Source organism: Macaca fascicularis, chromosome 14, assembly GCF_037993035.2.
Source record: "Macaca fascicularis isolate 582-1 chromosome 14, T2T-MFA8v1.1".
Classification (NCBI taxonomy): domain Eukaryota; kingdom Metazoa; phylum Chordata; class Mammalia; order Primates; family Cercopithecidae; genus Macaca; species Macaca fascicularis.
The window spans coordinates 47293483-47308322 of NC_088388.1; the positions used below are offsets into that span (position 1 = coordinate 47293483).

The 14840-nt window shown below is 41.0% G+C and overlaps 1 protein-coding gene across 3 annotated transcripts in view; it reads right to left on the reverse strand.

Moving 5' to 3' along the window:
- LDHC (lactate dehydrogenase C) overlaps window positions 1-14840 on the reverse strand; it is a 49133-nt gene that overhangs the window by 23059 nt on the left and 11234 nt on the right. For 2 of the 3 annotated variants that reach the window (XM_015434126.4, XM_045371589.3), the window contains exons 4-5: window positions 7763-7936; window positions 582-755 (exon numbers count right to left, since the gene is read on the reverse strand). In XM_015434126.4, the coding sequence (XP_015289612.1) occupies window positions 582-755; window positions 7763-7936 (348 nt within the window). The remainder of the gene's footprint in view (window positions 1-581; window positions 756-7762; window positions 7937-14840) is intronic. The other variant, XM_045371590.3, reaches the window with a different exon arrangement.

Genomic DNA, 14840 nt, shown 5'->3' on the forward strand with positions numbered 1-14840 from the left:
GGAAACTTTCAATCATGGAAGAAGGTGAAGGGGAAGCAGTAGTGTCTTATATGGCTACAGCAGGAGAAGGAGGGAGAGAGGGGGGTGGTGCCACACACTTTTAAACGACCAGACCTCACGAGAACTCACTATTGTGAAAACAGTACCAAGTCGGATGGTGTTAAACCATGAGAACCTGCCTCCATGATCCAACCACCTCCCACCAGGCCCCAGCTCCCACACTGGAGATTACAATTCAACATGAGATTTGGGCAGGGACACAGATCCAAACCATATCATGAATTATGTCTTAATAAAGCTGTTTTAAAAAAACACAATAAATAAAAATGTATTACAGATAAGAGAAACACTCATATTGACTTTAAAACAGCTATATGTTTTGTGGACTACTTTATGAAAGATAGCTAAATCAATGATGCAAAAGATTGAAAGTAAAGGAACAGTAAAAGTTACACCAGGAAAGTACCAACAAAATGAAACTTATACAACTATATTAATATCAGGAAAAAAAACTTTAAAGGAAATAAGCATTATTAGAGATAAGAAGGGTAGTCACATAATAATAATAGATTTATACTTACCGCTAGAATCACCATGTTCTCCAATAATCCAACCATGGCAGCTTGTGGAGTGGACACCCAACTTTTCTCCAATTAAGTAACGGAAACGGGCAGAGTCTAAATTACAACCACTTCCAATTACACGAGTTATAGGCAAGCCACTTATCTTCCAGACTATATATGTCAAAATATCCACTAAGAAGAAAAATTTCATGTTAGAAAAAGATTCAGTGTAACTTAAAAAAAATTTTTTTCCTGAACAGATAGATGAATTGTTTTAGAGTCAAATACAGATTTACTACAAAGTGAAGCAAATCACTGGCCAGGTGTGGGGGCTCATGCCTGTAATCCCGGCACTTTAGGAGGCTTAGGTGGGTGGATCACCTGAGGCCAAGACTTTGAAACCAGCCTGGCCAACATGGTGAAACAGTCTCTACCAAAAAATACAAAAATTAGCCAGACATGGTGGCACACACTCACATTCCCAGCTACTTGTGAGGCTAAGAAGGAACCAGAAAAGCAACTTTGGTAATGTAACAAAATAAGATTCGTCAACATCCCCCCAAAAATCACACTAGTTCAACAGAAATGGATCCAAACCAAGAAGAAATCCCTGGTTTACCTGAAAAATAATTCAGGAGGTTAGCTATTAAGCTCATCAGGGAGGGACCAGAGAAAGGTGAAGCCCAATGCAAGGAAATCCAAAAAATGATACAAGAAGTGAAGGGAGAAATAGTCACCTAAATAAGTAGCTTAAAGAAAAAACAATCAAAAATTCAGGAAACTTTGGACACACTTTTAGATTTGTGAAATGCTCTGGAACGTCTCAGCAATAGAATTGAACAAGTAGAAGAAAGAAATTCAGAGCTCGAATACAAGGTCTTCAAATTAACCCAGTCCAACAAAGACAAAAAAAAAGAATAAGAAGGTATGAACAAAGCCTCCAAGACGTCTGGGATTATGATAAACAGCCAAACCTAAGAATAATCAGTGTTCCTGAGGAAGAAGACAATTCTAAAAGCTTAGAAAACATATTTGGTATTTGGGGAGATAATCAAGGAAAACCACCCCGGCCTTGCTAGAGACCTAGACATGCAAATACAAGAAGCACAAAGAACACCTGGGAAATTCATCACAAAAAGATCTTTGCTTAGCACACTGTCATTAGGTTACCCAAAGTTAAGACAAAGGAAAGAATCTTTTTTTTTTTTTTTTGAGACGGAGTCTCGCTCTGCCGCCCAGGCTGGAGTGCAGTGGCCGGATCTCAGCTCACTGCAAGCTCCGCCTCCCGGGTTCACGCCATTCTCCTGCCTCAGCCTCCCGAGTAGCTAGGACTACAGGCGTCTGCCACCTCGCCCGGCTAGTTTTTCGTATTTTTTAGTAGAGACGGGGTTTCACCGTGTTAGCCAGGATGGTCTCGATCTCCTGACCTCGTGATCCGCCCGTCTCGGCCTCCCAAAGTGCTGGGATTACAGGCTTGAGCCACCGCGCCCGGCCTTGGAAAGAATCTTAAGAGCTGTGAGACAGAAGTACCAGGTAACCTATAAAGGAAAACCTATCAAATTAACAGCAGATTTCTCAGCAGAAACCCTACAACCTAGAAGGGATTGGGGCCCTATCTTCAGCCTCCTCAAACAAAACAATTATCAGCCAAGAATGTTGTATCCAGTGAAACTAAGAATCATATATGAAGGAAAGATACAGTCATTTTCAGACAAACAAATGCTGAGAGAATTTGCCACTACCAAGCCACCACTATAAGAACTGCTAAATGGGGCTCTAAATCTTGAAACAAATCCTGGAAACACATCAAAACAGAACCTCTTTTTTTTTTTTTTAATTTATTTCTTTCCTTTTTTTGAGATGAGTCTCACTCTGTCGCCCAGGCTGGAGTGCAGTGGCATGATCTCAGCTCGCGGCAACCTCTGCCTCCCAGGTTCAAACAATTCTCCTGCCTCAGCCTACCGAGTAGCTGGAACTACAGGTGCCTACCACCAAGCCCAGCTAATTTTTGCGTTTTTAGTAGAGACAGGGTTTCACTATGTTGGGCAGGCTGGTCTTGAACTCCTGACCTCAGGTGATCCGCCCACCATGGCCTCCCAAGATGCTGGGATTACAGGCATAAACCACTGAGCCCGGCCCAGAACTTCCTTAAAGCATAAATCACACAGGACCTATAAAACAAAAACACAAGTTAAAATGCAAAAACAAACAAAAACCCAAAGTACACAGGCAATGAAAAGCACGATGAATACAATGGTATCTCGCATTTCAATACTAACACTGAATGTAAATGGCCTAAATACTCCACTTAAAAGATACAGAACTGCAGAATGGATAAGAACTAACCAACCAACTATCTCCTGTCTTCAGGAGACTCACCTAATATACAAGGACTCACATAAACTTAAAGGGGTGGAAAAAGGCATTTCATGCAAATGGACACCAAAAGCGAGCTGGGGTAGCGATTCTTATATTAGACGAAACAAACTTTAAAACAACAGTGGTTAAAAGAGACAAAGAGGGACATTATATAATGGTCAAGGGCTCTTCCAACAGGAAAATATCACAGTCCTAAACATATATGCACCTAACACTGGAGCTCCCAAATTTATAAAACATTTACTAATAAACCTAAGAAACAAGATAGACAGCAACACAATAATAGTGGGGGACTTCAATACTCCTCTGACAGCAATAGACAGGTCATCAAGACAGAAAGTCAACAAAGAAACAGTGGATTTAAACTATACCCTGGAACAAATGGATTTAACAGATATATACAGCACATTTCATCCAACAACCACAGAATACACATTCTATTCAACAGCACATGGAACTTTCTCCAAGATAGACCATATGATAGGCCATAAAACGAGCCTCAATAAATTTAAGAAAATTGAAATTATATCAAGCACTCTCAGACCACAGTGGAATAAAACTGGAAATCAACTCCAAAAGGAACCTTCCAAACCACGCAAATACATGGAAATTAAATAACCTGCTACTGGATAAGCATTGGGTCAAAAATGAAATCAAGATAGAAATTAAAAATTCTTCTAACTGAATGACAGTAATGATACAACCTATCAAAACCACTGGGATACAGCTAAGGTGATGCTAAGAGGAAAGTGTATAGCCCTAAATGCCTACATCAAAAAGTCTGAAAGACCATAAACAGACAATCTAAGGTCACACCTCAAGGAACTAGAGAAACAAGAACAAACCAAACCCAAACCCAGCAGAAGAAAGGAAATAACCAAGATCAGAGCAGAACTAAATGAAATTGAAACAAAAAAATACAAAAGATAAATGAAACAAAAAGCTGGTTCTTTGAAAAGATAAATAAAATTGATAGACTATTAGCAAGATTAACCAAGAAAAGAAGAGAGCAGGCCGGGTGCAGTGGCTCACACCTGTAATCCCAGCACTTTGGGAGGCAAGACGGGTGGATCACCTGAGGTCAGGAGTTCCAGACGAGCTTGGCCAACGTGATGAAACCCCATCTCTACTGAAAATAAAAAAATTAGCTGGGCATGGTGGCAGACACCTGTAATCCCAGCTACTCGGGAGGCTGAGGTGGGAGAATCACTTGAACCTGGGAGGCACAGGTTGCACTGAGCCGAAATTGCGCCCTTACACTCCAGCCTGGGTGAAAGAGCAAAACTCCGTTTCAAAAAAAAAGAAGAGCAAATCCAAATAACCTCATTAAGAAATGAAACAGGAGATATTACAGCTGACACCACTGATCGTTCAAGGCTACTATGTACACCTTTGCGCACATAAACTAGAAAACCTAGAAGAGATGGATAAATTCCTGGAAATATACAACCTTCCTGGCTTAAATCAGGAATAATTAGATACCCTGAATAGACCAATAACAAGCAGCAAGAATGAAATGGTAATTAAAAATTACCAACAAAAAGAAGTCCAGGACCAGATAGATTCACAGCAGAATTCTACCAGACACTCAAAGAAGAATTGGTACCAATCCTTTTGACACTATTCCACAAGACAGAGAAAGAAGGAACCTTCCCTAATTCATTCTATCACCAGTATCACCCTAATACCAAAACCAGGGAGGGACACAATCAAAAAAGAAAACCACAGACCGATATCCTTCATGAACATAGATGTTAAAATCCTTAACAAAATACTAGCTAACCGAATCCAACAACACGTCAAAAAGATAATCCACCATGATCAAGTGGGTTTCCTACCAGGGATGCAGGGATGGTTCAACATACACAAGTCAATAAACGTGATATACTACATAAGCAGAATTAAAAACAAAAATCACATGATCATCTGAATAGATGCAGAAAAACCATTCAGCAAAATCCAGCATCCCTTCATGATTAAAACCCTCAGCAAAATCAGCATACAAGGGACATACCTTAATGGAATAAAAGCCATCTATGGGCCGGGCATGGTGGCTCGCACCTGTAATTCCAGCACTTTGGGAGGCCGAGGCAGGTGGATCACCTGAGGTCAGGAGTTCAAGACCAGCCAGGCCAATATGGTGAAACTCTGTCTCTACTAAAAATACAAAAAATAGCTGAGTGTGGTAATGTGCACTTGTGGTCCAGCTACTTGGGAGGCTGAGACAGGAGAATTGCTTGAACCCAGGAGGTAGAGGTTGCAGTGAGCCAAGATCGCACCAGACTCTGTCTCAAAAAAAAAAAAAAAAAAAAAAAAAAAAAAGCCATATATAGCAAACCCACAGCCAATATAATACTGAATGGGGGAAAAGTTGAAAACATTCCCTCTGAGAACAGGAACAAGACAAGGATGCCCACTCTCACCACTCTTCTTCAACATACTACTGGAAATCCTAGCCAGAGCAATCAGACAAGAGAAAGAAATAAAGGACATCCAAATTGGTAAAGTGGAAGTCAAACTATCCCTGTTTGCTGACGATATGATCATTTACCTTGAAAACCCTAGCTGGGCACAGTGGCTCATGCCTGTAATCCCAGCACTTTGGGAGATCAAGACAGGCAGATCACCTGAGGTCAGGAGTTTGAGACCAGCCTGGCCAACATGGTGTAACCTCGTCTTTACTAAAACTACAAATACAAAAACTAGCCAGGCGTGGTGGTGTGCACCTGAAGTCCCAGCAAAATGGGAGGCTGAACAGGACAATCACTTGAACCTGCAACAGGGAGGTTGCAGTGAGCCAAGGTCATGCCACTGCACTCCAGCCTGGGAGACACAGAAAGACTCCATCTCAAAAACAAAAAACAAAACAAAACAAAACAAACACACACACACACACAAACACACACAATGATACTGGATTGGCTAAATTTTATTTTATTTTATTTATTTATTTTTATTTTTATTTTTTGAGACAGAGTTTCACTCTTGTTGCCCAGGCTGGAGTGCAATGGTACCATCTCGACTCACCACAACTTCCACCTCCCAGGTTCAAGTGATTTTCCTGCCTCAGCCTCTTGAGTAGCTGGAATTACAGGCATGCATCACCACACACCTGGCTAATTTTGTATTTTTAATAGAGATGGGGTTTCTATATGTTGGTCAGGCTGGTCTCAAACTCCCGACCTCAAGTGATCCACCACCTCAGCCTCCCAAAGTGCTGGGATTATAGGCGTAAGCCACCGCACCTACCTTATTCATTTATTTATTTATTTAGAGACAGAGTCTGGCTCTCGTCACCCAGGCTGGAGTGCACTGGCATGATCTCGGCTCACTGCAACCTCTACCTCCAGGGTTCCAATGATTCTCCTGCCTCAGCTTCCCAAGTAGCTGAGATTAAAGGTGGCTGCCACCATGCCCGGCTAATTTTTGTATTTTTAGTAGAGATGGGGTTTCACTATGTTGGCCAGGCTAGTCTTGAACTCCTGACCTCAGGTAATCACCTGCCTTAGGCTCCCAAAGTATTGCTGGTATTACAGGTGTGAGCCACCATGCCTGGCCTGGATTGGCTAAAATTTAAAACTTTGTTTTTTTTCTTTTTTGGTTGTTTCTGTTTGTGTTTGTTTGTTTGTTTGTTTGAGACAAGGTCTCACTCTGCCACTCAGGCTGGAGTGCAGTGGCACAACCACAGCTCACTGCAGCCTAGACCTCTCAGGCTTACGCAATCTTCATACCCAGCTTTTTTACTTTATTTTATGTACAGACAAGGTTGTACATGTTGCCCACACTGGTCTCAAACTCCTAGGTTCAAGCGATCCTTCTGCTTCAGCCTCCCAAAGTGCTAGGATTACAGGCATGAGCCACAATGCCCAACCGGTTTGGTAATATCTGATAGAGTTAAACATATACCTACCATATAACCTACCTATGTTACTCCCAGTTATTTACCCAAGAGAAATAAAGACATATGACCACACAAATACTTACACACAAATTATGATATTAGTTTCATTCATAATAGTCCAAAACTGGAAATAACCTCAATATGTTTCAACAGATGAATAAACAAAAAACACATGAATAAAATAGCAATTTAAATGTATAAATAATGGCTGGGTGCAGTGGCTCACATCTGTAATCCCAGCACTTTGGGAGGCCAAGGCGAGTAGACTGCCTGAGCTTAGGAGTTCCAGACCAGCTTGGACAAAATGGTGAAACCCCACTTCTACCAAAAATACAAAAATTAGCTGGGTGTGGTGGGACATGCCTGTGGTCCCAGCTACTGCGGAGCCTGAGGTGGGAGGATCAATTGAGCCTGGGAGGCAGAGGTTACACTGAGCCAAGATTACACCACTGCACTCCTACCTGGGGGACAGAGTGAGACTCCATCTCAAAAAAAAAAAAAAAAGAAAAAGAAAAATGTATAAACAAAAGAATACTTTGGCACGAAAAAAGGAATATGATACACTCAATAATATGGATGAATCCCAAAATAATTATGCTGGGTTAAAGAAGTCAGGTAGAAAAAATTACATTCAGCATGATTCCATTCATATAAAATTCCAGAAATTGGGGCCAGGGCAGAATGAGAGATGAACTGCAAAGAGGCACAAGAAAACTTTCAGAGGTAACTGAAATGTTTTGTATCCTGATCATGGTGGTAGTTTCATGAGTGATTACTTTTATCAAAACTCATTGCATTATATACTTTAAATGAGTGCAATTTATTGTACATAAATGTTACCTCAATGAAGTTGATTATTTTAAGGGAATGGTATGGAAAGATCATCCTTATGCAATAGAAGGTAAGAGAGAAGACTCACCTGGATTTGAAACAACAAGAATTTTACAATCAGGACTATAATGGACTATGGCAGGAATTATTGATTTCATGATAGTCACATTACGTTGGACCAGGTCAAGGCGAGTTTCTCCCTCCTGCTGCCTTGCACCTGCTGTGACAATAACTATTCTGGAGTTTGCAGATACACTGTAATCTAAAAAGGAAACAAAATACTATATTTGGATCAAGATTACCATAACCACTGTGCCTTAACTCCTTAAAACTCTATTGTATATTCTTTGTACTATATTAAAGTATCCATGTACCTTTATGTCTGGCATTTTGGAGATGAATGGACTTTTCTAACCTGTATAATCTGAAGGAAGCCTTGTCACTATGACTTGCCAACTTTCACATAGCTACCTCAAAAATTTTTATAACAATAGAAACTAACACCCCCTTTTGCCCAAATTCCCATGTGTTATGAAGGCCCAAGGCAATGAAAGTCAGCTCTCTGCCTTCTTAGAAACACCAAAATGAGGCCGGGCGTGGTGGCTCACGCCTGTAATCCAGAATTTTGAGAGGCCAAGGTGGGCAGGTTACGAGGTTAAGAGATCAAGACCATCTTGGCCAACATGGTAAAATCCTGTCTCTACTAAAAATACAAAAATTAGCTGGGCGTGACAGCACATGCCTATAGTCCCAGCTACTTGGGAGGCTGAGGCAGGAGAATCGCTTGAACCTGGGAGGCGGAGGTTGCAGTCAGCCAAGATCACACCACTGCACTCCAGCCTGGCAAGACTCTGTCTCAAAAAAAAAAAAAAAAAAGAAGGACCAAAATGAATGAAGACTTAGAACTCTGAGAATTTATGTGTCTGTTTCAGGAGTCTAAGAGTGAGAATGTATTTACTTCTAATATTGTAAGGGACTGGGTTTCAATCACAAGTTCTTGACCCACACAAGAAAATAAACTATTTACTAAATGACCAGTTGTTTCACCTGTTGAATACAATGTCACTACTATGTAGCACTTACTAACTCATACTGGACTTTTTTTTTTTTTTTTCTGAGATAGGATCTCACTCTGTTGCCCAGACTGGAGTGCAGTGGTGCCATCTCAGCTCACTGCAACGTCTGCCTCTCAGGTTCGATTCTCCCACATCAGCCTCCTGAGTAACTGGCACTACAGGCACACACCATCACACACAGCTAAATTTTGTATTTTTGGGGAGAGATGGGGTTTCACCATGTTGGCCAGGCTTGTCTCGAACTCCTGACCTCAACTGATCCACCTACCTCGGCCTCCCAAAGTGCTGTGATTATAGGCATGAGCCACCACATGTGGCCTCATACTGGACTTTTTAAAAAAGCACTATATAGCTGAAAGTTATCTACCATATGGATGTAAAAAATTACTTAAAATATCCTCTATATCTATCTCATTTCAACTTTTCACGTTCTTTTAGAAAATGAAATCTAATAGCTGGGCGTGGTGGCTCACAACTGTTAATTCTATCACTTTGGGAAGCTGAGGTGGGCGGATCACTTGAGGTCAGGAGTGCAAGACCAGCATAACCAACATGTCTCTACTAAAAATACAAAAATTAGCCAGGCATGGTGGCGTGCACCTATAATCCCAGCTATTCAGGAGGCTGAGGCAGGAGAACTGCTTGAACCCAGGAGGCAGAGGTTACAGTGAGCAAGATCGCACAGAGCGAGACTCTGTCTCCAAAGAAAAAAAAAAAATAGCTTAGCATGGTGGTGGGCACCTGTAATCCCACCTACTCGGCTGGGGGTGGGGAGGGCAGCTGAGGCAGGAGAATGGCTTGAACCCAGGAGGTGGAGGTTGCAGTGAGCCCAGATCGTGCCACTGCACTCCATCCTGTGTGAAAAGAAAAGAAAAAAGAAAAAAAGAAAAGAAAATGAAATCTACTTAATTTTTAAAACGTTACATCTTCATTTATGGTGATTCTTGTATCTTTCTAATCCAAAAGAGAAGATAACTTATGAAATATGAACACTGCTGTTTTTCCTGCCCCAGTAAAGATTTTAACTAGAAAGGCAAATTTAGAAAGATGGCATTTCTGGCCAGGCACAGTGGCTCACACCTGTAATCCCAGCACTTTGGGAGGCCGAGATGGGTGGATCACTTGAGGTCAGGAATTCAAAACCAGCCTAGCCAACATGGTAAAACCCTGTCTCTACTAAACATACAAAAATTAGCCGGGTGTGATGGCACGTGTGGTTAAGCCCAGTTACTCAGGAGGCTAAAGCAGGAAAATCACTTGAACCCGGGAGGTGGAGGTTGCAGTGAGCCGAGATTGTGCCACTGCACTCCAGCCTGAGTGACAGAGCAAGACTCCATCTCAAAAAAAAAAAAAAAAAAAAAAAATCTGGCTCCAAATAATCTTACTAGCTTTATGTCTTATTTTTATATCAGATTTTCCAGGTGCCCTGGTCCTGTTAATGCCATCATTTCTTTACCTGTTCTTTATTTTTCTTTGTAAATATAACCACAAAGAGACCATAAACTACAGTGGTCTGGAGCAAAAGCTCTGAGGTCTAACTGCCTGTATTCCCCAACTTTGCCACTTACTAGCTGTGTAACCATGGACAATTACTTTGCCAACCCCTCTAACTCTCACTTCCTCATCTACAAGGTCAAGCTAATAGCGTTTTTTTGTTTGCTTGTTTTTGTTTTTGTTTTCCTGAGGTGGGATCTTGCTCTGTCACCCAGGCTGGAGTGCAGTGGTGCGATCTCAGCTCACTGCAACCTCTGCCTCCCAAGTTCAAGCAATTCCCTGCCTCAGCCTCCCAAGTAGCTGGGATTACAGGTGCCCACCACCACACCCGGCTAATTTTTGTATTTTTAGTAGAGACGGGGTTTCACCATCTTGGCCAGGCTGGTCTTGTACTCCTGACCTCATGATCTACCCGCCTCAGCTCCCAAAGTGCTGGGATTACAGGCATGAGCTACCACGCCTGGCCGCTAGTAGCCTTTTAAAAAATATGGTTCTTAAGAAGATAACTCAGTGAGTTAATATACATTAAGTACTCAACAGGGTGTATTAAATGTTCAATAAATGTTAGCAATTAATATTATTATTAGTCAAGTACTTCTTCAAATACCAATTCCTCTGCTAGATATCCCCAAGCATTTATCATATCATTCAAAAATGACATGTGGTTATATTTTGAAAGAAAAATATACAACAGATAAGGAAACGATGGCATTAACAGGATCGGGGCACCTGGAAAATCTGACATAAAAATAAGACATAAAGCCATCATATCATTCATTATTTATCATATTCATAAATACCACTTTCTTCACAGATTTGTTTATAGCACTTACTGCCTATAATTATCAAAAAGTCCTTATAAGAGCATATGTTATCTTCCCATGGTTATGTCTTATTTAAACCTCTAACTTAATCATAAGCACAATATTAATAATAGGTTCTGATTTCACATTACTCCCTTCTTTCCATAAATATAAATATCTTTTTTTTTTTTTTTGAGACGGAGTCTTGCTCTGTTCCCCAGGCTGGAGTGGAATGGCGTGATCGTGGCTCACCGAAACCTACGCCTTCCCAGTTCAAGTGATTCTCCTGCCTCAGCCTCCTAAGTATCTGGGATTACAGGGACCCGCCACCACGCCCAGCTAATTTTTGTACCTTTAGTAGAAACAGTGTTTTGCCATGTTGGCCAGGTTGGTCTTGAACTCCTGACCTCAGGTGACCCACGTGCCTCAGGCTCCCAAAGTGCTGGGATTACAGGCGTGAGCCATCATGCCTGGCCCATAAATATCTTAGCACCTTCTATGTTCCAGGCACCTGGACTCATTGTACATATGAGATAATTTAAAATATCTGTGGAGCTGGGCATAGTAGTCCTAGCTACACAGGAAGCCAAAGCAAGAGGGTCACTTAAACCCAGGAGTTAGAGGCTGCAGTGCACTGTGATTGTGCCCATGAACAGCCATCTCTTAAACTAAAAATTAAAAAAAAAAATTGTGGATAATCAACGATGTTCCATCATTGCTCTTCCCCATTCGACCTCACAAAATGTATTTTCAAAATGTTCTATTGTGAAATATTTCATATAGAACATATAAGAAATATACATTCAATTTATAAAACATTAAACAACTCTGTTAAAACCACACAAAAGGCCAAGCACGGTGGCTCACACCTGTAATCCCAGCTACTGGGGAGGCTGAGGCACAAGAATCACTTGAACCTGGGAGGCGGAGATTGCAGTGAGCTGAGATCGTGCCACTGCACTTCAGCCTGGGTAACAGGGCAAGACCTAGTCTCTAAAATATAGTAATTTTTTAATGAAAAAAATTAAAAATATTAAACAACTCTGCCAAAACCACACAGTAAACACCTAGTTCACATTTGTCCTCCGGAGACAGAGGTGGGAAGACTGCTTGAACCCAGGAATTCAAGAGTTTGAGGTTGTGGTGAGCTATGATCACATCCCTGAACTCCAGCCTGGGCAACACAGCAAGACCCTGTTAAAAAAAAAACAATACAAAAAAATCCCCAAATTTATAAAACATTGTCAACACCTTGGAAGCCCTTGCATGCCTCTAATAGATTATATCTATCAATCATTCTTGTGGCTGGCAAAAAAATCACAACATCACTTTTTAAAAAGTTTTACTACCTATGCATGTTTAAATTACATATTAATTGTTTTGTTTTGTTTTGTTTTGAGACGACTCTATCACACAGGTACAGTGCCATGATCTCAGCTCACTGAAACTTCCGCCTCCCAGGTTTAAGCGATTCTCCTGCCTCAGTCTCCTGAGTAGCTGGGATTACAGGCACGTGCCACCACAACCAGCTAATTTTTGTATTTTTAGTAGAGACAGGCTTTGCCATGTTGGCCAGCCTGGTCGCGAACTCCTGACCTCAAGTGATCCGCCCACCTCGGCCTCCCAAAGTGCTATATTACAGGCATGAGCCACCACACCCAGCATTACATAGTAAATTTTACCTGTTTTTGAATCATAAGGCATGTATTCCCTTAACTAAATATTATGTATCTGATATTTATCCATGTTAATGTGTGTCCCTGTAGTTCCTTCAATTTCACTGCTGTGCAATATTACACTGCATAATATACACAACTTAGTACTGGGATTCATTGACTTGTTTACAGTTTGGGGCTACTACAAAGTAAACCACAATACATTCTTGTGCACGTATCCTAGTGCACATGTGCATAAGTTTTCTTGGGAATATACTTAAAAGTGTAATTTCCAGGTTGTGGGATATGTTCATGTTCAACTTCACCAGGTAATGACAAACTTGCGGGTTTTCTTTTTTTTCTTTTTTTTTTTTTTTTGTCTGAGATGGAGTTTCGCTCTGTTGCCCAGGCTGGAGTGCAGTGCTGTGATCTAGGCTCACTGCAACCTCTACCTCCTGGGTTCAAGCAATTCTCCTGCCTCAGCCTCCTGAGTAGCTGGGATTACAGGCACGCACCACCACGCCTGGCTAATTTTTGTATTTTTAGTACAGACGGGGTTTCACTAGGTTGGTCAGGATGGTCTCAAATTCCTGACCTTGTGATCCGCCCACCTTGGCCACCCAAAGTGCTGGGATTACAGGTGTGAACCACCGCACCCGGCCAAACTTGTTTCTTTAATTGGTTTTACTATACTCCTACACGCTGTGTATGACAGCACTTACTGTTCTACATCCTCATAAACAGTATCACACTTTTACCAATCTAGTGGGTGGGTAATGGCATAATGATATGGTTTTTACTTTCCTGTGCTTGGTTATTGAGTTTTGTTCCCTGTATTCATAAGCCACTTGAGTGTCTTCTTTTGTAAATTATTGAAGCCTTTTCTGATTTTTCTATTGAGCTGTACATATTTTTCTTAAACATTATATTAATACAAGTATTTTTATTCTGAACACTATTCCTTTGTTACATGTTAACACTGCAAATATCTTCTCTCAGTTTATGGCTTGTCTCTTTGCTCTTTTACATCATATTTTTATGAACACTCTTAACTTTGTATTCTTTATTGATTATGCTTTTTGTGTCTTTGTGTTTAAATCAGTCCCTACTTTCAGGTCATAAGAATATTCTACGTTATCTTCTAAAGAGAAACTTTGAAGTTTTGCTTTTCACATTTTAGTCTTTAACCAACCTGGATTTGATTTTTGTGTGTGGTACCAGTTTATTTTTTCCATAATGATAACTACTGCCATTAGAACAATTTTAAAGGTCCATAAATTTCCTATTTATCTAGAAAATTATCAGTGTTACATAACAATCTTTTATATTGTCTCCTGATTAAGTCTCTGCACGTAAGTGCTTTATAATAAATCTTGAATCAGCTTGGAGTGTCCAATAATAACGAAATCTGCGGGGTTTTGACTAGGATTGCATATAATCAATATGGGAAGAATGGATAGCTTACAATATTGAAGCTTCTATGAACAAGGAATATCCCTTCATTTATTTATTTTACTGTCGAGTAGCTGGGACTACAGGTGTGTGCCACCATGCCCGGCTAATTTTTTGTATTTTCAGCAGAGACAGGGTTTCACCATGTTGGCCAGGCAGGTCTCGAACTCTTGACCTCAAGGGATCTGCTTGACTCCGCCTCACAAAGTGCTGGGATTACAGGCGTGAGCTACTGCACCCAGCCTCCCCTCATTTATTTAGATAATATATTCTTTGAGGCTTTTTTTTGTTTGTTTTTGGTTTTGATTTTTTTTTTTTTTTTTGAGACATGTCACCCAGGCTGGAGTGCAATGGTGCAACCTCAGTTCACTGTGACTTCTACCTCCCAGGCTCAAGCCAACCTTCCACCTCAGTGTCTCGAGTAGCTGGGACTCAGGCATACATCACCATGCTCAGCTAATTTTTGTATTTTTGGTAAAGACAGGGTTTCACCATGTTTCCCAGACTGGTCTTAAACTCCTCCACTAAAGCAATACTCCCGCCTCCGCCTCGGATTCCCAAAGTGCTAGGATTACAGGTACCACATGGGTCCCAGCCTGACATTTAACATCTTCTAATGAGGTGGTATGTTTTCTGCACAAAAGCTCTTATCCCAGGTATTTCCTATTTTGATGATACTGTAAATA